Source organism: Lagopus muta, chromosome 8, assembly GCF_023343835.1.
Source record: "Lagopus muta isolate bLagMut1 chromosome 8, bLagMut1 primary, whole genome shotgun sequence".
Taxonomy (NCBI): Eukaryota; Metazoa; Chordata; class Aves; order Galliformes; family Phasianidae; genus Lagopus; species Lagopus muta.
This window is the reverse complement of record NC_064440.1, coordinates 21,879,763-21,904,078: the sequence shown is the minus strand read 5'-3', so window position 1 is coordinate 21,904,078 and position 24,316 is coordinate 21,879,763. Positions and strand designations below refer to the sequence as shown.

The 24,316-nt window shown below is 36.2% G+C and overlaps 1 protein-coding gene across 11 annotated transcripts in view; it reads left to right on the top strand.

Annotated features, from left to right (window-relative positions):
- Positions 1-24,316, top strand: part of TTN (titin) — a 240,223-nt gene that overhangs the window by 2,947 nt on the left and 212,960 nt on the right. For 9 of the 11 annotated variants that reach the window (XM_048953109.1, XM_048953112.1, XM_048953102.1 and 6 more), the window contains exons 3-29: positions 3,647-3,850; positions 4,327-4,614; positions 5,367-5,455; positions 5,546-5,790; positions 7,313-7,598; positions 7,826-7,978; positions 8,523-8,642; positions 9,632-9,769; positions 10,563-10,700; positions 11,167-11,286; positions 12,974-13,243; positions 13,355-13,480; positions 14,525-14,803; positions 15,056-15,121; positions 15,796-16,054; positions 16,376-16,436; positions 16,552-16,758; positions 17,388-17,530; positions 18,167-18,372; positions 18,503-18,733; positions 19,297-19,541; positions 20,342-20,565; positions 20,678-20,842; positions 20,947-21,115; positions 21,630-23,320; positions 23,427-23,708; positions 23,994-24,260. In XM_048953109.1, the coding sequence (XP_048809066.1) occupies positions 3,647-3,850; positions 4,327-4,614; positions 5,367-5,455; positions 5,546-5,790; positions 7,313-7,598; positions 7,826-7,978; positions 8,523-8,642; positions 9,632-9,769; positions 10,563-10,700; positions 11,167-11,286; positions 12,974-13,243; positions 13,355-13,480; positions 14,525-14,803; positions 15,056-15,121; positions 15,796-16,054; positions 16,376-16,436; positions 16,552-16,758; positions 17,388-17,530; positions 18,167-18,372; positions 18,503-18,733; positions 19,297-19,541; positions 20,342-20,565; positions 20,678-20,842; positions 20,947-21,115; positions 21,630-23,320; positions 23,427-23,708; positions 23,994-24,260 (6,672 nt within the window). The remainder of the gene's footprint in view (positions 1-3,646; positions 3,851-4,326; positions 4,615-5,366; positions 5,456-5,545; positions 5,791-7,312; positions 7,599-7,825; positions 7,979-8,522; positions 8,643-9,631; positions 9,770-10,562; positions 10,701-11,166; positions 11,287-12,973; positions 13,244-13,354; positions 13,481-14,524; positions 14,804-15,055; positions 15,122-15,795; positions 16,055-16,375; positions 16,437-16,551; positions 16,759-17,387; positions 17,531-18,166; positions 18,373-18,502; positions 18,734-19,296; positions 19,542-20,341; positions 20,566-20,677; positions 20,843-20,946; positions 21,116-21,629; positions 23,321-23,426; positions 23,709-23,993; positions 24,261-24,316) is intronic. The other 2 variants (XM_048953111.1, XM_048953110.1) reach the window with 1 other exon arrangement.

Sequence of the window (24,316 nt, the reverse complement as noted above, 5' to 3'; positions counted from 1 at the left end):
TTTATTTTTCTGGCTAAGCTGCATTTCTCTCTGTGTGTCCTTGAATTTAGTTAATCTCTGCCAGAACTCCAAAATTAAAATCATGACATATAGGTGTATGTTGTCCATCTGGTTAGCCAGACAGTAGAAGCATATGGTTATCATGATTGTAATGCAAGGCTGGATGAATAAAACTTCACAGTTGTTGCTGAAATTTAAAGATGTCACCACATTTTAAAGGATATTTCATTTTGCCATTCTACTCACAAAATACCCTAAAATGTAGAAAAAACCCAAGACCCTCAACATGTAAACCCTGAGACCAGGTTTCATAGAACCAACACCCTGTTCTAAGCGTGTCTCTGACCTCAGCAGTGACTAAGGAGAAATGGCACATGTTCTTGCTGAGGGAATTATACCGTCTTAGAGGCATTAACAATATGATAAGCCACATACCATAAAAAATTCTTCTGAGTCTAGAACTACCCAGATGCTCTGTGACAGGTGCGAACACATGATCTGTCCATCTATAAAGCGCTGACATCTGCGGTCCACTGTGGTTCATCATTTGGACATTTTGGTGAGCTCTAGTTCACAGAAGACATTTGAACACCTCTATTTCTGTAGACTACATCCATAATAATTTTTCTTACCATATTCTTCTATTTGGTTCTCTGTTCTTCAGTTAATTGCCTTGTTGTCTGTGCATTTCAATTTTCAGTTGAAAATTTAATTTCAAACAAATTCACTGACCCTTACAGAGAGACATTTGCAATCAGACTTAATAAGATTGCTAGTGCTACTTCTCAACGTGTGATTTCAACTCATTTCATTTATGTGAATACTAGTAAGTTCTTAGGAAGGGAACTTGATTTCCTACTTTAAGGTTTTTTTACCTGTTTAAAATTATGGTAAATATGGTATAGTTTAGTACCAAGTCTTATGTGAGAATATTTCCTGTCAGCTTTTATTCACCTCATATTGTAAGACTCTTTATCTTTCCTACACCACAGAAATCCACCAAGACTGACAGATATGACAGTGTTTTAGTTTTTCCAATAGATAAAAAAGTGAAAGCTTTATTTCTTGATCTAACTGCATAAATAATGGACTACAAAGCTTTATTTCTGCTATATAGTTTGGTTTTTTCCATAACTCATTAATGGTTTTGAAACTGAAACTCAAGCTTTCTGTTTATCTCTGATAACATTGCCCTTTATATACAAGTATTAATACAGAGCTGCCATTTGAACGTGAAAAGCTTACTTTATGTAGGGGTACCGACATGATCTCAGCAACCATTTGTGATGCAATTTTGCAGTCTGTAACTGGAAAAAAATGAACTATATTGTGTCAGATTGTGTATCAAGTGACATGATGTGAAGCTCTGATAGTTGATAAAAATACCCATTGTCTCCCTGTACACTCAGAAAACTCAGATCATTTAATAACCATGATTCAAAAGCAGTAAATTCTAGAGCAGGTGGTAAATAATCAAGTGGTAGCTGTAGTGGGTGAGCAATGACTGAGAGGACATGAGATAGCACATCACTGTCTATAAGGTTTGCAGTGCTGCTGGTGTTAGAACTGTGCCCATCTTTATGTTTCCGCATAAGTGAATTTTTGATGTATTACCTGATGCAAGCCAGAGTTTACACTCTACATATTGTTGAAAGAATCATAGATTTTGCATAGATTGGCAGGTCCCAACATTTACATCATTGCCAGGACAATTTAGTAGAATTCAATTTCTTAAACACTAACTTGCGGAAACTTCAGATTCATGTTCTTCTTTTTGGCAATTAACTGAAAAAATTTGAGTAATTTTCAAATGAAAAATAATTTTTCAGTAGTTAGAATTTAAGTCATGTATAAAAGTAAATCTCTCTTTAATAGTGATAATCTGAAGACTGTAATTTTGTCCCTAGGTTTATGGGACGGTACTTGTGTTCAGATTATTCGAATGACTTCTAATTTTAAATCTCTTGAACATAACAGTTTGAGATGTCAAAATAGCCTCTTTTTTCTTTTATAATGTATGCTGTGTTCAACCTAGTGCACCAATCTGTGTTCAGTAATCATCATATGACACTGGACAAAGAAAATAAATGATGCTGGCAACATTTCAAGCAATTCATTATCAGCTATGTAATTCTCAGTTGCTTAGCTTAGGATGTGTTGAAAGTGATATGCAGAAATTTAGAACGCATAGCTAGTATAAAATCAGTGAGATCTGCTGGAGAGGCTGTGTTTACAGTGATAATGCCCAAATTGTCCTGTACTTGTAGTTCAAAATTGCATTATACTATCCCTATCACAGCTATTTAATAACTTCCATTGGTGAAATTAGCAATGCTTAAGTCTACTTTTACCTTTTAGACTTCTAAACTCTTTTAATACTAACCTAATTCTCTCAGTGTTTGTATTCTACATATGTACTTAGTTTTTCAGCTGTGAGTAAAACCTGAAACTTTTCTAACCATCTGGTGTGACTACAAACATTGAGTAAAAGCTTCCAAATACATATCTCAGCTTCTCTTTCATTTTATTCTCAAGCAGTCATTATCCTGACACATTAAAACCCAAAATAATACATTTATAAGAGGATTTATCCATAAAGGAATCTAAGTTCTGTGGTCCTAGAGATTTCCAAACAATGGAGAGTGGAAATGGGAGAATTAGAGCAGCAGTAATAATTGCAGTCTTTCGTTCCTGAGTCAATTTGTAGTGTTTTCACTTAAGCAAGGAAGTCTATGAAGTAAATATGCCCAGATTTTAATTTTGGAGAACTGATGTTCCAGATCAAGAAAAGATTTTGCTCTGGAACTGTCTGTTTAAAGTAGCTGCTCCCCTTGAGAAGCTCATTAAAAATAAATAAAATTGCTAGTTTATCAAAAGTGTTTTGGTTTCTCAATAAAGTTACTAAGTTGAATACTGGGAAGAATCTGGAACATAAGATCACCACTTCAAGCTGAGAAGAATCAAATGCAGATGTAGGTGGAGCTCTTCTGACCAAAAGAGTCATGTTTTTGAGCTTGACAACAAAATACAGTTATATTTGAACTACAATAGATCAGCTGATTGTAATAGCTGACTGGAGGATCTAATTTATTTTGTCTCTTATTAAATTGAATAATTTTGCTAGCAATAAACATTACTACTTAGACACTAGCAAATAATCATTTTGCATCAGTTGCAGCAATCATCTTGCATCAGTTCATCCTCATAATTTTCATATATGCTGCCAAACAGTACAATCCAGTCTTTATTCAAGCAATTTCCTAAGCGTAGTTGCTACTGTGCTTATACTATTGTTCTTTAAACTACCATGTTTTAAACTCACTTCTAACGAGGAGTTCTTTTATCACTATGTTACTGGAAATATAAATCTGGGCCCATGACAATATTCTCCACTTTAGCCATGTATACATGATCAAGTTCAAGGGCTTCTCCGAAAGTACAGCTTCCTATTTTATTCTGTTGTCTATAGATGTCAGAGGCAGATTGTGGTGGTATGGCAGTAGACGTTGAACCTTTTCATCACTGTTCTGTTACATTTTGTTGCGTGTGTGATAGAGGGCAGCAGAGGGACAGACTGAGAAAATGGCATCTGACTGGAAGTGCGTATCAAGCAAAAATCATTTTGTCTTCTATTTGTTTTCTCTAGGTTTCCCAGTTCCTGAGGTGAGCTGGTATCGGGATGGCCAGGTTCTCTCTGCTGCAACTCTGCCCGGAGTGCAGATCTCGTTTAGTGATGGCCGCGCTAAACTAGTGATCCCCTCCGTGACAGAAGCAAACAGTGGAAGATATACCATACAAGCCACCAATGGATCTGGGCAAGCAACTAGTACTGCTGAGCTACTTGTTACAGGTACCTGGTAACTCAATAAAAGTGTTTCTCTCTAGTAATAATGTGAGAAAAGAGCAATAGCAGAAGTGTCACAGGTGTTGAAAAGGTTTAAATTTAGAGTACATGATTAACAAAGAAATGAATAATAATAATGAATATTCTCATATATGATGAAGTTTAGGCTGATTTATATTCACAAATAATTACTAGTAACATCCTTCATGCTTTAACATATAATCTTCATTTCATAAACTTTTATTCACAGTTACAATTTTCTGGCCTATCTCTGTACATACTGCTACTCGTCTGATCTGTCACACTGGCTACAGTCAAACCAATCATTAAAGAAGGATAGAGTTCTGCAGAAAGGAAATCTCAATGATGTTTAGCTCGATAACTCATTTAGAGTTAGTGTTAGGGAAAATATCTAGTCCTAACAATTCTGTTTAACAATTCTTCTTATTACTTTTCTACTTTTCTCTTCAATAAAATTGCAGCTGGAACTGCACCGCCAAACTTTTCACAACGACTACAGAGCATGACTGCAAGGCAGGGAAGTCAAGTTCGACTTGATGTGAGAGTGACTGGAATCCCTACACCTGTGGTGAAGTTTTATCGGGATGGAGTAGAAATCCAAAGCTCCCCCGATTTTCAAATTTTACAAGAAGGAGACCTTTACAGCCTAATAATTGCAGAAGCATATCCTGAAGACTCCGGCACTTATTCAGTAAATGCCACAAATAACGTGGGACGTGCTACTTCAACAGCTGAACTGCTGATTCAAGGTAATGGAGCTAGATTTACAAGCCATGAAAATAAGAGTATGCACTGTTGTAAAGATACAATATTTATACAACTACATCATAGTTATATTAGTGGTATTTTAACTCTTAAAAGAGTTATTAACTTCCTCTGAAAAATCATTCTCTCCGGTGGAATTTGCCAAAGGTTATGTCTGAAATTTTAAAAAGACCCATGATTCACCACGAGTCTTTTTTAAACTGAGTATACAGTAGACAGAAACAAGTGTGGAATGGTTTCTGTTATTCTTAATTTGTTCATTATTTTGTAAGGTTATATTTGTAAGCTGACTTTGATAACATATGTATATGGGACTATGTAACTGTATGTAACTGTATGTGGTCTTGTAAGTTAGCTTGGTAAGAATGAAGACTGCTTAGCAGAGAGTTGTAGCAGTAAATCATTCTACCCAAAGAAGTTTCTACTGGGTTTTACCTCGGTCTTCCAGATCGTATGTTTAGTCATTGGGGATCCAGGACTTGATTCTCCAATCAAAAATAAATGTGTTTATATTTATTTATTAATTCACTTCTAATAACATAGTAATGCAGAAAAGGTAAACATTATTTCAACTGTTTTCATAATTATTTGTGTACAGATGTTGCAGGAAAATCATTTGCTGCTTCATTCTTTCTCTATTGTTTATATACACTTGTATATAGATTGAGTACTCATTTATTTCTCCAATTGCATGTTTATTGGCATATTCTCCTGACTATATTTTCTCTTTCAAAAGGTGAAGAAGAAGCCGTTCCTGCTAAAAAGACAAAAACAATTGTTTCGACTGCTCAGATTTCACAAACAAGACAAGCCAGAATTGAAAAGGTATATTTTTCAAAAACAAGTAATATAAAACTTCAGTGTGGATGATTAAGTGTACAGTATCTCAGATTTGTTTTCTTGGTTTCATTGCAGAAGATTGAAGCCCACTTTGATGCCAGATCACTTACAAGTGTTGAAATGGTCATAGAAGGTGCAGCAGCCCAACAGCTCCCACACAAAGCACCTCCACGAATGCCTCCTCGACCTACATCAAAATCACCAACTCCACCAGTAATTACTGCAAAAGCTCAAATGGCACGACAGCAGTCACCATCACCTGTAAGACAATCACCATCACCTGTAAGACATGTCAGAGCACCAACACCCTCACCAGTAAGGTAAACATCTTTCAAACAATATCACTCTTTTAATCACTTCAATATACAGCTTTAATACTGCAGAATGAGGCCATAATATAAAATGAAAGAATGCACTGACTTGGTACCATGAATTTATTCTGATTCTGAAATGTAATGTACTATATTTGCCACTGCTGAAAAAGAAGTGTGTGACTCTCTTCTGTAAATTTTCTGTCCCATATGGAAGAAAATCCTTTACACAATAAATCCCATTTGATTGTTTTATATACAATCGAAATAGCACTCAAAGCTCCAAGTGCATGATGAAACAGAAAAAAACAACAGAGCAGTTCCCCTTTTATGATTATTTCATACAAACAGAGAAAAGAAAAATGACTTTGATGGGTGGTAAACAGAATGGAAGACTATTTGAAAATGGTGAACACAGGTTAGTCATAGAATCACAGAATGGCTTAGGTAGCCACCTTACTGCTCACCCAGTTCAAATTCCCTGCTGCAGGCAGAATTGCTAACCATCCAGTCAGACTGCCCAGGTCCCCATCAAACCTGGCCTTGAACGCCTCCAGGAATGGTTCTTCCATGACTTCTCTGGCCTGCCTGTACCAGTGTGTCACCACCCATGTTCTATGTATGTGTTTGTAATGACTGCAAATCGTATGTAAAGGATTTTGAGAGGGAATTTGAGAGTAATTTGAAGAGCAGGGCCTGTGTTCTGGAAGATCCTGATAGTTTCATGACAGGTAAAGAGGCAATAGTTTTGTAAGTCCTGTGGTCCCAGCATTCTGAAGCACAAGCATTAGGGAAGCAATGTGTTCAAGCTCTGCAAAGCCTCAACTAAATTGCCATTATTAGATGTGCTGATGAGTTTTGCCTACTGACGGTAATTAACAGCGCAGACAGAAATGAATTGGTAGTAATTAGCGATATCAAGGTGAAAGAGTGACTCAGTAGTGCCATCTTGAGTGTACATGGAACTAGAAGTCTCATTCTCCTGTGCTAGTCAAACCATTTTTAGGACTGCATTATGTCAAAAAAATAAATCTTAAAGTTAATGTGATGCTGCTGCCACCTATTGCTGCAATGGTGCAGTATTCGTGACCATTATCTGAGAAATGCAACATAACATAATTCCTTGCAAAAGTAGAAAAAAGTTAGAAAGCCCATGAAAGTATATTGAAAAATGCCTTTTATATCATTATTAGGAGAATGAAGACAGAGGAATTGGAGACTAATTATATATTTTTGTATTTAAATGTATGTACTTGTGTGAAATGCACTTTTACATTTACCTTTATTTCAATTTGGGAATCTGAGCTATAGGTTACACAGATGAGTATGAAAACAAACAAAACACACAAAAAAATTTAAAGCATATACTAAAGTAGATAATTGTAACTTTCAAATAGAACACCTAACAAGCCTTTTAAAACGTATCTTCAGGGCTTTGTAGTTCTTCCAAAGGGGGAAAGAATTCAAGTTCAGGCCAATGTTCTTTATAGTATAGTCATGACACTACATGAATTCTATATATTTTCATTAGGTCCGTTTCTCCTGCTGGAAGAATCTCTACTTCTCCTATTCGACCAGTGAAATCTCCATCACCAATCCGTAAAGCACAGGTAGTGACACCTGGGGCTGAAGTCCTTCCTCCTTGGAGGCAGGAAGGATATTCTGCAACCGCTGAAGCCCAGATGAAGGAAACCAGATTATCCACAAGTGCTACTGAAATAACAACTGAAGAAAGATGGGAAGGGAGATACGGGCTGCAAGAACAAGTTACTATTAGTGGTGCCGCTGCTGGTGAGGTTGCAGCTGCTGCTAAAGAGGTAAAGTCTATTTTTGGAAAGAATACTGTTTTTGCTCTGTCTGTGGATGTACTACTGCTGAATAGATGAGCTAAATGTTGTAAAGACTTGCGTGTAACTTTAGTTGAGAGAGTTCTTCTGCAAATGTTTAAATGCTGGACTGCAACATTCTGTCTGTGTACTTGTTTTGTGCTTCTTCTGTGTGTATGCATAATACGAAAAAATGTTTTTTGATGTGACTAATGTAGGTGAGAAGGGACAGTGAAAAAACAGCAGCTGTTGCTACGGTTGTTGCTGCTGTGGATCAAGCCATGGTGAGAGAACCAGCTCCAAGTGTTGTAGAGCAAGCTGCTAAAAGGACAGCAATGACTGCAGTCCATGTTCAGCCTGTTCAGGAGCAGGTAGAAGTAGAGCACAGACATTCTTTAATTTCCCCTTTATCTCTTCATCCTACATGCAAGCAAGGCTTGATTTAATGTGAGGAATTAACAAACCGTTCACCACAAAAGCATGCATAACTCATACAGAACATCTTCCCTTTAAAGGAATGCTTGTGGATTACTTACGCCATCACTTCTCTTCATAGTGGGATTGAACTAATTATTCTTAAACTTTTTCCAAGTTTAAGAATGCTGTCTATGAAAGTGTTCCTAAATTCTCCCGTGTCAGTTACTTTCTAACATTTTTCTTACACTGATGAACTTTTCCGTCTAATACCTCATTTATACTTTTCCCACTAGGGATAAAATAACTCTTCTGGAGTGTTTTTCCTTGATTTGCATTCCTTTCTTATTTTCCCTTCTTCTCTTTTCATGATTTTCATGATTTTCATGATTTCATGATTTTCATGATTTGTGGCACTGTGATTCTGTGATTCTGTGATTTCTTTGTTAAACTGAATTTTAAGGCTTTGGTCTTTTGTTTGTCTGTTACTATAAAAATCAGATGAGAAAGGAGGCAACGGTACTAGTTACCAGTGATAAAGCTACAAAACAAACAGTAATATCAAGAACTAGAGAAGGAATTGTTACTTCACAAGAACAAAGGCACATCTCTCGTGAAAAGGTGAATACAGATGTTACCCGTAATTTTCATACCCTATCTTGTTTTTTAAAAAAATCAAACGTATGATGGACAACCTATGAAAAACATGAGCGACATCTGGAAAAAAAACTATCTTCTCATTTGATACCCTGTTCACTCTTCCAGTTTACATTGCTATCATTCTCCTACCCCTCCTTGGTGATGTCATTCTTTTTTAAATTTCGTTTCCACAGATAATATTTAAGAATGTGATATCTAAACTTCTGAAAATTTAACTTAGAGAAACCCCATTGTTTACTTATTTCATGCTGGTTTACATTTAGAAGTGACATAAGAAATATCTCTTAGTTTTCTTCTTTTTTTTTTTTTGTAATACTTTATTTCTAAGCTTGCTATTTGCAGCCTGCTTTGTTTGTTGGAAGCACTGTGGGTGAGAACAAGTGGGAAAAACTCATTCTGCATTGAAATCTATTTTGAAAATACCAGGAGGTGACTGGGATACAGGTTATTTTAGAATGTGTTTTGTAAGATTAATTTGATTTAATGGAAGACCAACTTTTGTAGATAAATGTTACATTTAAATACCTATATACTAGAATGTCTAAGAAAGAAGCTGTAACTTAGATTACTGAGAAACAGAAATCCACCTGAGCAGAAAATCACATGTTCATGAGAACTTCCTGGCAAAATGAAATTTACCTAAAACGTAGTTTTAGTATCCTTCACTTTTCTAAACTCATGATGCAGAACAGTTTTTCTCAGACGCCATTTCTTTTATTATTACTGCTTTTCAGTAGCAAAGCAAACATTTTTCCAGTGTTTTATTTTAATGCGAAATGTATAGAAACGCTGTTTATGTTGTTAGCTTTCATGCTAGATGATTTTGAAAATCAGATTTTGATGTTTTGCATCCATTTTGCTTGTATTCTCTTTCCCAAACTTACAGAAAATCACATTCCTTATATTTTGAACAATACATAATTTAAAATTCTTTGTTTGTAAACATTCAGGTAAGAAAAGAACCAGAGAAAACTCCAGTACCCACAGTAATAATTGCCACAGACAAAGCCAAAGAACAAGAGAGAATATCAACAGCTAGAGAAGAAATATCAGCCCGACATGAGCAAGTACATGTTTCTCATGAACAAGTGAGTAAATCTGATATAGATATTTAACTCATTTTTATACTCTAATAACCTTATAAATACTTCATTCTTCATCACATCCTCTGCTTCTTCCCTTTGCATTTTTATGAAGATGAGATTATAAAATCAAAATTTTATAAAGTGACTTATTCCTGACATAGGTCCAGCATTGGAGGTACAAATCTGCTGAATTCATAGTGGATCTGTCTACAGGGAAATAATGTAGCCTCCTTTCCTGTGGTTTCTATAAGCATTATGGCTTTTGTTGCTAGCATTCTCAGAATTTAATCTGATTATTTACTACCTTTGCTTTTCATCTGAAGGTAGATTTATGAAGATAAATTGTGAAGGTAATTATCAGCATACAATAATATTTATATCTGGATTTAATGAAGCTCATATTTACATGAAAACTGAATGCATCGGATAGATCAAATTCTGGAATCATTTTTCATTGAATTAATGGAATAGTTCCATCAACTGATGGAAGTAAATTGAATCAGTAACTCACGTTTTTAAATCTACTGTCTCTACAAAACAGCACTGATATGTTTCAATTAACTCAGAAGTGGAAAGATTCACATATAGTTTAATGCAATGTATGGACTTTGAATGGACTTGGTTCAGCTAGCATATAAGATAGGCTACCGCTTGATCTGTACAGAGGAGTTATCTTATTTCAGAGGTGGTGTTTTTCTCTTATTGTTATATAATCTGAAATCCTGACCTGCTTTCCTGAAAAATTTTGGTGACAGATATAATTGATTGCTATTATTTTTCTTCACTATAAAACTAGATAAGAAGGGAAGATGTGAAACCCTCTGTACCAAAGGTGGTGATTACCACTGATAAACCTAAAGCTCCAGTCTTAATATCAAAAAGTAAAGAAGGAATTGCAACCAAACAAGAACGTGTGAGCATAAGCCATGAAAAGGTGATTGGCACTGTAATGGCCATGTTTGTCTTGTTATCCTCTATTCTTAGCAAACCTTTTGTTTCCCTGAGCAAATACTAACTGTACATTTCCAGGTCACTTCTTTCTAAGATTGATTCCACTTACAAACCTCATTACAAACTCTCATTAATTAGACTGTGTTACACCACCCTGTCTTTCTCTCCTAATTGTTTTCATTAATGAGATGCCCATAATTTTGGACTGACTTTTGGAATGGATTGTCTGACTCCTGAAATGCATTTTAATTTTTTAAAAAATATTACTTTTACTTAAATAGGTATTAAGGCGTAACAATACTTACAAGTAATAGAGAGCTGTCTGCAGTGCACAAGGATGTAACCCTTTAATTCTCCTCCTGTGTTCCCATCCAAAGTATTTTCCCATTGTTCAAATATTTTTCAAGACCATATGTAACTGAAACTTTTATTTCTGCTATAACAATTAGATTAAAAAGGAAGCTAAGAAAACTACTGTAGTTCCGAAAATAATTGCACCAGTCACAGTGTCCAGAACTAGAGAAGAAATTACAGCCAAGCAAGAAAAAATGCATCTAGCTTATGATCAGGTGAATACTGCTGTGGCAGATGTGAAATGCACTGTTACAACTTACCTTCTCTGCAAACCTCACCTTTTAAGAGCTATTTGAGTACAATAGGATGCATTTAAATTATTTCCTGATATTATGCCTGTTAAGTGGAATGATTTTCTAATAATAGATTCAGTGTGAATGAATTATTAACTTTCTAGTGATACCAAGATTTTTGTCCCACCCTAACAGAAAGTGCCACTTTTCAGACTAAGATCAGATGTCTCTGTGAAAATTTACTCTCTAACAATGACTTTCTTATAGTGTTTACTTGATCAAATTGTTTCAAATTCAGTGAAATTTCTGAATCTGCAGTGCTCTTTTCTACAAGCTCAGTCCTTGCAATTTTACCGTTATCAGACAAAACAGCATCTGTAAATTAAGCGTTGGATTGTATTGCTCTTCATGACACACAAACTCTACCATCAGTACACTTCTATCCAGTTTGTTATTTCTGGCAACTAAATACATATTGATTCTGCTTTGTTCTAGTAGGATTTACCACAGTAGAAAAGTTTTTCTAGCATAGTATAGCATAGGATCTCTTATCTGCGGATGAGAATTGCCAAAACCCTTTGCTTAAAATTAATAGGCTTTGTTAGAAACAGTAAAATATCCGTTTATACAGTGCTGTTATAAAATATAATTTAAAGATTGTAACATTCAAATCTGACTCAAAGGAGTCAGGGTGCAAGGAGATTAAAATTAATTGTTAGAAGGCATAAACTGAGGGCCAAATTCAAGCTAGTATAAGGAATGATTTTGAAATTTGCAGCAAACAGAACTGAGGTTCCTGTAACCTAAACACTACTTCGCCTTGCTTCTATTAATTTATTTTAAGACAGTAATTGTTTTAAAATCAGCATGAAATTATCAATTAGGTTTTTTTCTTATCTATAAGGTGTACATTTCATACGCTGTGTTGCTATGGAGTACACCCAGATATGACAGTAAATAGTAAACATCCCATTATCTAATGTTGACTGACTCAGCAGTTTGGGTTTTGATATCATTGATGACATTGAAGCTGACATTATTTATCAACTGTTAGGAAAAGAGAGGAGAATAAAAGAGTTCTTGATACAAACATTATTTCCAGTTTCTCTGAAAGCCAAGTTTTCCTTCTTTAGTAAAAACATTTAAAATAGATTAGCGTTGGAGTTTACAGATATGCATATGGTAATTTTATTATGTGGATGTATTCCTTAGTAAATACATTTGTGTCAGATGTCAGACACATTCCACACATTTTTAGTAGCATTTAGATTTTATATGGAGTTGATGAGCAGATTGACTTTAAAATTGTGTACGTTTATATAGCTGTTGTACTCAGAGACAAGTAGTAATAAATTCATCCATAAAGTATTAAAAGTGGACTTGGATAGAAATAATGCCATGTAAAAAGCAATCAAGCATAGTTATAGTCTGAATATGTGTAGATAAAGCTTGAAAATGAGTCTATATTTGAATCTACTGACTCTGAAGTGCATTTGTGAGTGAACACATTGAAAGTTTATTACTTTTGCTTATCTGTGTTTGGAATGCACCATCTCTTTATCTTGAATAATTTTTACTGAGCAATATGTTTATAAGCATTTGCCAGAAAAGGAAACCTTTAGTACACAATGATGAGCGTTTGTACAAACTTTGCCTGTATTATCCATAGATTGAAGCTGGAAAAAGGGCTGAAGCTGTAGCTACAGTTGTTGCAGCCGTTGATCAGGCGCGTGTTAGATCACCTTGGGAGACAGAGCAAGTAGATGAAACTCATGTCAAGCACAAAACTTTGGAATATGGCTATAAAGAGCATGCTGTAAAAGACCATGAGGCACAAGCAGAACACCATGTTGCTACTAAAGAAGTTAAAACGGTCTACATTCCTCCTGAGAAACATATTCCAGCTGCTGAAAAGAAGGAAGTTCATGTATCAACAGAGGTTAGACTTGCTTCCATTCCATCATTTTCAAAAAACTATGTCTCAATGAGATCTTTTTCAGCTTAGAGAACAGCATCACATTCTCAACAATCTTTTCATTGCTTCATGTAGATTAAAAGAGAAACAGAAGCCAAGATTGAGAAGACAATCCACATAGAACACCCGCGACCCCGCACAGCAAGTCCTCACTTCACTGTCTCCAAAATTGCTGTTCCTAAACCAGATCATACGTATGAGGTAAGAAGTAAAAACGGTGTATATAAGGAAAATATTGTGTTCTAATAACCCCCACAATTTTGTTTTTTCTTCCAGTCTGGTATGGTACTTTCTCCAGGTGAAAGGTTTTATGTTCTCTAAAGTTGTTTTCATCATCTTGTTTGACTAATAAATAGTAACACTGTAAACACACACGACCTGATAAAATGTGACCTGTAATTATTACTCATTTAAGCAAGATTAGAATCTATTTAAGGAGGCAGCCTCAATACTTTGTTAAACATTGTAATCAGAAACCCTTTTCATACAATTCACATTTTTTATAAAGCAGAAGTGTCACTCATGAAGGTTATTATTTGCATCTCTTCACTCACACATTAATAGCAGTACCTCCTTTCTTCATTGCAGATTGCTTCATATAAAGCTAACTTTTGAAAACTGGACTGTGCAATATAACATTATCCATTTTTAGTATTATTCTTTCCATTCTTCTGACTCTTTCAAATAGTATTAAAATTTACACTTAATTAATATTCTCCTTCAAGCGCTATTTTTCTCTTTATCTGGACTTTAAAAGTGAGAAGATTTTTTTGCAAGTGTAATTAAACTGTATAAACTTACCTAAAAATTTATATTTATAGATTTTTTCCATGTTTATGCATGCAAACTTATTACAACTGCAAGAACGTTTTGAAAACCATTTGGGTATCTTAATGACTGTTATTGAAATAATTAGTGGTATGGTTTATTGCAACATCTACTAGACTGTAAAAATAGAAAGTTAACATCTTAAGTGAGTAAACTTAGAGGAAATTTCAGAAGTTTCACTTATGATCTTATCGTTAAAGTTCTACATTAAAAACGAATAAAAGGATTTTGTGTTTCTAGTATTCTACTATTACAATCTAAAACTAGAAGACAATTTTGTATATGTAGCCTTTGCGGTGTCAACAAAGTAACTTGGGAAGCAAGTGATGGATATGCAATCTGCTTGAGAAATATACTATGCCTTCTCTGACAACAGGAGAATTACAGAGCTGTAACCCTTTATCTTCTTTTCCATAGGTTTCAATAGCAGGATCTGCTATGGCTACTCTGGAAAAGGAGTTATCTGCTACTTCTGCTGCACAAAAGATTACCAAGCCTGTGAAACCACCTCAGCTAAAGCCGCATGAAGTCAAGATAAAACCAGAGTCAGCTCCTCCACAGTTTCCCTTCACAGAGGTCGCTGATACCTATAAAACTCATTATGATGTTGAGACGAAAAAAGAGGTGGATGTAAGCATTAAAGGTGAAGCAGTGCGGGAGGATCACCTGCTGTTGCGGAAAGAGGGTGAAGCAAAGGTACATCATTAAGCAAATTTCAGGCACTCTGACTGACTTTCACCTTAAAAATCTAGTTGGTTATTATCTCCTCCTTCCAGTTTTTCCCTTCTAAAGCATTTGCCTGACTTTTATCTCTTTGCTGTTTTGCACAAATTCTACCAAGGATTTAATATTTATCTAAGGCAAAAAAAAGATTTCTCCTTACCTAATTCTGCTGTTTTCATCCTTTGCCTGTGAGATGTTTATTAATCATGCTTTTGAACAATCTAGGTGACAGAAACTGCCAGAGTTCCTGTGCCTGCAGAAATTCCTGTGACTCCGCCCACCTTAGTCTGGGTAAGTTTTATGTATATTCAGGTAGTTACACAGTGTTTTCATGCATTTTGTAGTCTGATTTTTTTATCTTTGAAATCTTGACCATGAAAATTTGGTTCTATGTAATAATACACTTCATCCCATATACAAACTACTCTGTCAAGCATGTCTGTTGTGAAGATGAGAGTTCACAGTCATTTAACATAAAGTCATTTCATATTTTTCACTGAAAAAATTACTCTCCTTTATTTACATAAACATCATGCTACATGTTCTTAATTTTCAGAGATCCCAAATCTAGTTTCAAATACTTCCCTTGGAAAATGCCTCTTTTTTCTTGTATACTATTGAACAAGACACTGTTTTGAAATAGTCATTAAATTTCCAAGAGATTATAGTTATTAAAATAATATAATCATAAAATCATTAAGGTCAGAAAAGACTGCTAAGATCATCTAGTCCAACTGTGTCAACCCATCAGCACCGTGCCCACTAACCAAGTTCCCAAGTGTCACATCTGCTCTCTTTGTCAATACCTCCAGGGACAGTGACTCCACCTCCCTGGGCAGCCTGTTCTGATGCCTTATCAGTCTTTCCAAGAGAAAGTTTTTCCTAATATCCAATCTAAAATATCTGTTTAGTAGTGAAAATATATAATGACTGTGATTTTTCTTTTTCCTTTTTTTGTCATACAGGGTCTCAAAAATAAGACTGTGACTGAAGGTGAGTCTGTCACTCTGGAGTGCCATATCTCTGGTCACCCTCAGCCTACTGTGACGTGGTACAGGGAAGACTACAAGATAGAGAGCTCAATGGACTTCCAGATCACTTTCAAAGCAGGACTTGCTCGCCTTGTGATTCGTGAAGCCTTTGCAGAAGACAGTGGAAGATTTACCTGCACTGCTACCAATAAGGCTGGGAGTGTCAGCACATCTTGCCACTTGCATGTGAAGGGTAAGTATACCTATCGCTGAAGGGAGGTTATCATTTTATTAACTGCGTGTTACTTATAGTGTAACTTTGAGATTTTGTCAACTGTCAAGTCAAACATATTCCTGGAATTACACTCTAAGGCTGTACGGAGGCAGGAATGCAAGAATGTATGTTTAAAAAAAAAAAAAAAAGGCCCGTTATGAGCTGACAGCTCCCTCAGTGCAAGTACCTGGTCCTCTGAGAAATGCTACTTAACCTTCTCTCACTTTGTTTGCTAAACTCATTGCTTAGTCACTATTCAAAAGTATTATCAGAATTCACTATATCTTATTTGCCTTTCAGTTTCAGAAGAAACTGAGACTAGAGAAACCATTTCTGAGAAGGTTGTTACAGAAGAGAAAAGGTAAAGTTGCTCCTAAACAGCCCACTCTTATGGTGGTCATTAGTTTATTGCATTCTGTTTATGACAGCTTCATCTGACATCTGATGATTCAATCTGCGCTGTAATCTTGTTCCAGCTATGTGGAGACAAAGGATGTTGTAATGGAAGATGTCTCTGCCGAGGAAGTATCGGGAGAACCCGTACCTCCTTTCTTCATAAGAAAACCTGTAGTACACAAATTAATTGAAGGTGGGAGCATTATTTTTGAGTGCCAAGTAGGGGGCAACCCAAAGCCACATGTCCTCTGGAAAAAAGGTGGAGTTCCTCTTACGACTGGCTACAGGTAATTTAATGTGCAAAAACTAATTAAACATAATTTTAAAGAATGTGTCATTGATAATAACATAATTTTGATCCCTTATTGCTGCTAAGCCAATTTCTTTCGTTTATATAGCATCATTCATTTATGTAAAAATCATAGGATTGTACCTTGTTGTGTGACGCTAGGTCTGCTGAGATTTAAAATATAAGTATTCAGAAGATCGTAAAATGAGAAATGCTATGAATCTTTGAAAACAAATCAGGGAGAAATTTTATATCTGTTTTATACTGTCTGTGTAGTGTTTGCATTCTGTCTGCAAAAATGTCTGTAGAAAGCAACAGGCTTTCCAGTTGAGAAAAAATATACATTTATAGCATGGAATATATCATACTAGAATAAACTATATGCACACAGCATATAGTATTTTGTTTTGTCCAAGTAGATCTCTGATATCTCAGTTCTATTCTTTGCATCCCATTTCTCTGAGCGTACTGTTACTTTCTTATGCTTTTCAGTAGATTCACTGAGTTAAAATTACCTGCAAAAGTTGATTTTTTTTTTCCTCATGAATGTTAGTTGTCCAACTGATGAGAATCACTATTGAAAGTAAAGTCGTAAAAAACGGCTGCTTGTACTTCTGTTTTCTATAGATACAAAGTAAGTTATAAACGAGAAACTGGGGAATGCAAACTTGAAATTTCCATGACCTTTGCCGATGATGCCGGAGAATACACTATTGTCATTCGTAACAAATTTGGAGAAGCTTCTGCAACGGTCTCCTTACTAGAAGAAGGTACATTGTAAAGAGAAAAGCACTTTAAATTGTGCTGTGAATTATTAGCAGTTTAGTTTAATCAGTACAAGAAGCATAAAGAGAGCGTGCTAATACCTGCTCTAGCTAGTGGCTCAGTTTCTGCATGCAGAGTATTTGACATAAGGTTCTTGAAGGATATATACTCTTTGTTGGAATATGCAGCTATAGAAATGTTAAATATGCATTCATAATAAGTTTTCATCAGACCTTCACAGGGTTATGTGGGCAAAGTTTAAAACGAAAATAAGTTGTTCTACTAAAGGAAAAGAAGCTAGCTTAGGTTAATTTCAGTTGTCCTTATGAAATGCAAAAGAGGTTGAAGGAGACAGAGCTGTCAGGTAGAAAGTACAGTCACTAAAAGTGCTTCCACTTTGAAAACTAGCACACTTGCAAAATAAAACTTTTACCTGTTTAAAAGCTCATCTGAAGGCATTAGTCTTCAGATTTTATTGCTACTTGCATTTTATTGGCTAGACAGACCATCTTTGCTTCAGTCAAAAAAACCAACCAAAAAATACAAAAAAACCTCAGTAAAATAAGTTTGTACTTGTTCTCTATTTCAATAGAGTGAAAACTATAAGCACTTATCAAAGTTAATGTGTTTTTAATTCCTAGCTGATTATGAGGCCTACATAAAATCCCAACAAGAAATGATGTACCAAACTCAAGTGACTGCATATGTCCAGGAACCTAAAGTGGCTGAGGTAGCCCCACCTATTTCATATGGTGACTTTGATAAAGAATATGAAAAAGAACAAGCCTTAATTAGGAAGAAAATGGCCAAAGATACAGTGGTGGTCAGAACTTTTGTGGAAGATGAGGTATGTTTGCTGCTTATTTTGTATACTGACAAGCTGTTTAAAATCTTTTTTAATTTTACCAGTGCAAGTCACTTCTTTTTACGTTATTTGACACACACAACTCAACTAATGCCACTGCTTTTCTACATAGGAATTCCACATTTCTTCTTTTGAAGAAAGACTTATCAAGGAAATTGAACTCAGAATTATTAAGACAACCTTAGATGAGCTCCTCGAGGAAGATGGAGAGGAGATGATGGTTGATATTTCTGAATCTGAAGCAACTGAAGCAGGATTTGATTTAAGATTAAAGAATTACAGAACCTTTGAAGGCACTGGTGTTACTTTCCATTGTAAGACAACTGGATATCCATTGCCAAAGGTACTCCAAACCTGCATGATGTTTATCTATTTATAAAAAACTTCTCTACTTGAAAACTCCCTTAACATCTCAGTATCAAATTTTTATTTTGCACAGAAAACAGCACATCTATTAGAAACACAATCTGATGATATCAAACTGATTTTTCTTTTGTCCCTTAATGCAGCAGTGTTAGATTGGTTAGTCATTTTACTGATAGATTAGACTTAATCCACCTTAATACCACCAGTGAAATAGATCTTGCTTCAGAGTATGAGTTAGCATGCACACAGGTATTGAGCACAGTTTAAAAAAATTAAAAGATAAAAATCACTTTGCTCTCCCTCACAATGGACTTTATTTCTAGCCCTGTAAAACCAAAACTTATTTTTTATGCTTCTATGAAAGCACGTTACTTAAATCTAACATTTTTCCTCAAAATAAGAAAATGTTAACGCCACTACTGGGCTGGAACAATACATCAGCTGAAAAACAGAAGTTTGCAGTTTGTTGTATGTACAGTCTATTACTGGGTGTTTGTCTTCTGGAAAGCTCACTCAGCATTCTTGTTTCTTTCCATGCAGATTGCATGGTACAAAGATGGTAAGCGCATAAGACATGGGGAGCGCTACCACATGGAAGTTCTGCAAGATGGTAGTGCCAGTCTGCGTTTGCCTGTTGTTTTACCTGAAGATGAAGGAATCTACACAGTCTTTGCCAGTAACATGAAAGGAAATGCCATTTGCTCAGCAAAGCTGTATGTTGAGCCCCTTGCACCCACAGCAACTCCAGGTTATATGCCAGGACCAGAAGTTATGAGAAGATACAGGTACGTACACAGTCATATATATTACGTGAGACTTCAATTTCTGCAATGAAACCTGTTCAGACACTCATTACACAGTGGGTAAACAGTTTAGGTTATTGGAGCTTTCATGCCTCTAGAGAAGTTCTAAATGTTGTTCTCATTGCTCGTACTGATTTCTGTGCCAACCTTTTTTCTGATTTGCTTTCTTAATAGGCTGTGCAGCTCTCAAGAGTAGCATCTTTTGCATATATATCTTGCTATGGTGTTAGATTTACGACACCATATATCTTTCTTAACCCACTTATGCTTTGGGAAAAATAATATCTGTACTTGGAATTCTAGCACTGCATGCAGCTCTTAAGTCCTATCCTTGAAATAGCATACGTTCATCCAGTATTCACAGAATCATAGAATGGCTTGGGTTGAAAGGGACCTTGAAGATCATCAAGATACAATCTCCCTGCTGTACAGGGTGCCAACCACTAGATTAAGCTGCCCAGGGCCCCATCCAACCTGGCCTTGAGCATCTCCAGAGATGGGGCATCTATAATATACATATGCACACACATGCACAAAAATACATAGGTTACGTCTGTGACTTTACAGTATCTGAAAAAAATAAATTTATCTTAGTGTGGCATATGCTCGTGTTATTTGTCCATAAAAATTACTTCAAAAATAAAGTGACTGCACAATTTCTCACATAGATAAATAGATAAAACTCTTTAAAGTATATTATCCTAAAGACAAAATTTGAACTTTGTTTACCATGTCAGCACACTCCTATATGACATATTCATACGTATCTCTTTTCCTTTCAGATCTATTTCTCCACGCTCTCCTTCTCGTTCTCCTGCACGCAGCTCTCCTTCTCGTTCTCCTGCACGCAGATTAGATGAAACTGATGAAGGACAACTAGAGAGACTATATAAGCCAGTTTTTGTGCTGAAACCTACATCAGTCAAATGTTCACAGGGGCAGACAGCAAGATTTGACTTAAAAGTTGTTGGCAGACCTATGCCAGAGACATATTGGTTCCATAATGGTATGCAGTTCTTATTTATGTAAAAGAATAATATTAAAAAATCTAATGAGCATTTAACATCTTGAGACACATTTTGAGTACAATGGTTTTTTTTATTCATTTGTGTCTGCAGGTCAACAAGTGGTTAATGACTACACCCATAAAATAGTGATTAAAGAAGATGGTACCCAGTCATTGATCATTGTTCCTGCTATGCCTGAGGATTCTGGTGAATGGGCTGTAATTGCTCAGAATAGGGCAGGCAAAGCTTCTGTTACAGTCACACTGTCTGTGGAAGGTATCTATTGTACATGCTGTTATTAGGAGACTTGATAATGTTTCCTATTAAAAATAATGGTTATAATCATTTCCTCTCATAATAACTTTTCCTTGCTATTTCAGCTAAGGAGGATCTAGTCAGACCACGCTTTGTGGAAAGGCTCAAGAATGTTAGTGTAAAAGAGGGCTCTAGACTGCACATGTCTGTGAAAGCAACTGGCAACCCTAATCCTGACATTGTGTGGTTGAAGAATAGTGACATCATTGTACCACACAAATATCCCAGAATAAAGTAAGCAGTTGTCGTGTTTTTTGTTTGATTATTTTGTTTTTAATAGTAAAAACAGTTAATAATCACTGTTCTGTTAGATGCTAAGTGCCTCCTACGGTACACTAAATATCTTTGCTTCCACGGAAGGAATAAACTGAGGGCTTAGTCCAGTGGTTTCGGAAACCAGTAAAACTTTTGCATTGCAGCACAGCTCTGAGACAGAAAATGTTTTTTAGGTTTCCCTCAATATTATCTGAGTTGTATAACAGCATATTTTGTATTATGCAAATCCTGTTTACAGCAGAGACTTAAAGAACCTTTCTCAGTCTCCAGTTTTGTAGTCTTCTGCAAGCAAAACTGCCACTGGATTCAACACTGCATCTTATATCATTGTCTATTTGATTATTATGCATTGCACTCAAATATGAATAAATGTAAATAATCAGATAATCCTTTCAGTGAATTTCCTTTGGAAGCTTTGACTTTATTTTGGAGATGTGAAGAAAGTTTTTAAGTAATTGTTTTAATATTTCAGGATTGAGGGAACAAAAGGGGCTGCTGCCCTTAAAATTGAATCCACCGTCAGGCAAGATGCTGCATGGTATACAGCTACTGCCATCAACAAAGCTGGGCGGGACACTACTAGGTGCAAGGTGAATGTTGAAGTTGAACATGCTGAACCAGAACCAGAAAGAAGATTAATCATTCCAAAAGGGACTTACAAAGCCAAGGAGATTGCAGCACCAGAGTTAGAGCCCCTCCATTTGCGTTATGGTCAAGAGCAGTGGGAGGAGGGGGATCTTTATGACAAAGAAAAGCAACAGAAACCATTTTTTAAGAAGAAGCTCACATCGTTAAGGCTGAAGCAATTTGGACCAGCGCATTTTGAGTGCAGACTTACACCAATTGGTGACCCAACTATGGTGGTGGAATGGTTGCATGATGGCAAACCATTGGAAGCAGCTAACAGACTCCGGATGATTAATGAGTTTGGGTACTGTAGCCTGGACTATGGAGTAGCCTATTCCAGAGATAGTGGTGTGATCACTTGCAGGGCAACTAACAAATATGGTACAGACCATACATCTGCTACCCTGATTGTGAAGGATGAGAAAAGTCTTGTGGAAGAATCTCAATTGCCAGAAGGCAGAAGAGGAATGCAGCGAATTGAAGAGTTAGAAAGAATGGCACATGAAGGTGCTCTTCCTGCAGTTGCTATGGATCAAAAGGAGAAACAAAAGCCAGAGCTTGTTTTGGTTCCTGAGCCTGCAAGAGTCTTGGAGGGTGAAACAGCACGATTCCGCTGCCGTGTCACTGGTTATCCTCTTCCCAAGGTCAACTGGTACCTTAACAGTCAGCTCATTCGTAAGAGCAAAAGGTTTAGACTCCGTTATGATGGAATCCACTACCTGGATATTGTGGACTGCAAATCATATGACACAGGTGAGGTGAAAGTCACTGCAGAGAATCCAGAAGGCTTTATTGAACATAAGGTGAAACTTGAGATCCAGCAGAGAGAAGACTTCAGATCAGTTCTTCGTCGGGCTCCTGAACCCAGGCATGAACCTGTAGTGACAGAGCCTGGAAAACTTCTCTTTGAGGTACAGAAGATAGACAAGCCTGCTGAGGCAACAACCAAAGAGGTAGTGAAACTTAAAAGAGCTGAAAGAATCACACATGAGAAACTGTCAGAGGAATCTGAGGAGCTGCGTAGTAAGTTCAAGCGAAGGACAGAAGAGGGCTATTATGAAGCCATCACTGCTGTGGAACTTAAGTCTCGCAAGAAGGATGAATCATATGAGGAGATGCTAAAAAAGACAAAAGAAGAACTTCTTCACTGGACCAAAGAGATCCCAGAGGAAGAAAAGAAAGCCCTTCCTCCTGAAGGCAAAATCACCATTCCAACGTTCAAACCAGAGAAGGTTGAACTTAGTCCAAGTATGGAAGCTCCAAAGATATTTGAACGAATTCAAAGCCAGACTGTAGCCCAAGGCACAGATGCCCACTTCCGTGTGAGAGTGGTAGGGAAACCAGACCCTGAGTGCCAGTGGTTCAGAAATGGTGTGCAGATTGAAAGGACTGATCGTATATACTGGTACTGGCCTGAAGATAACGTTTGTGAACTGGTCATCAGAGATGTGACTTCTGATGATTCAGCCAGCATCATGGTGAAAGCAGTCAATATAGCTGGTGAAACTTCCAGCCATGCTTTCCTGTTAGTGCAAGGTAATTTTAAATCTCTTACTTTTATCCTGCTACCTATTATAGCAATTACTCTAGTTAAGCCTATATGACAAATGCCCTATTGATTCATTACATATTGTTTTTGCAGCCAAGCAGCTAATTAGCTTCATCCAGAACTTACAAGATGTTGTTGCTAAAGAGAAGGACTCCATGGCAACATTTGAATGTGAGACATCAGAACCCTTCGTGAAAGTTAAATGGTTTAAGAATGGAATTGAGATTCATTCTGGAGAAAAATACAGGATGCACTCAGACAGAAAGGCTCATTTTCTTTCTGTACTAGCAGTAGAAATGTCTGATGCTGACGACTACAGCTGTGCTCTGGTAGAAGATGAATCAGTAAAAACTACTGCAAAGCTTATTGTTGAAGGTAAGAAGCACACAGCCTAGAACTATAGTACTTATATATAGAACTTAGTACTTTTAAAGTGAAATCTACTTCAAGAAGAAATAAAACAGTTCAGACAAATGCACTAGGAAGTGTTTAAACCCCTTTTGTATTTTTTGAATCCAGTATGAAAGCTTTGAGATACATTTATGAAAAATGGTCACAATGTGTGCACATGTATGTATATATGTTCAATTTAAAAAGAATTTTTTTCATCATGGGTATCTAATCAAACTCATTCGTGAACATAATTATTTTTACTTGTAGGTGCTGTGGTTATGTTCATTAAAGAACTTGAGGACGTTGAAGTCCCAGAATCCTTCACAGGGGAACTTGAGTGTGAGGTTTCCCCAGAAGACATTGAGGGGAAATGGTATCATGGTGATGTTGAACTCAGTTCCAATCATAAATATGTGCTTGCATCCCGTCGTGGTCGCCGAATCCTCACTATTAAAGATGTTAATAAAGATGATCAAGGAGAGTATAGCTTTGTTGTTGATGGGAAGAGGACTCACTGCAAACTAAAGATAAAGCGTAAGCATATCTAATATTTATATCATCTGTATACAATAAATGTTCTTTAGTATGAG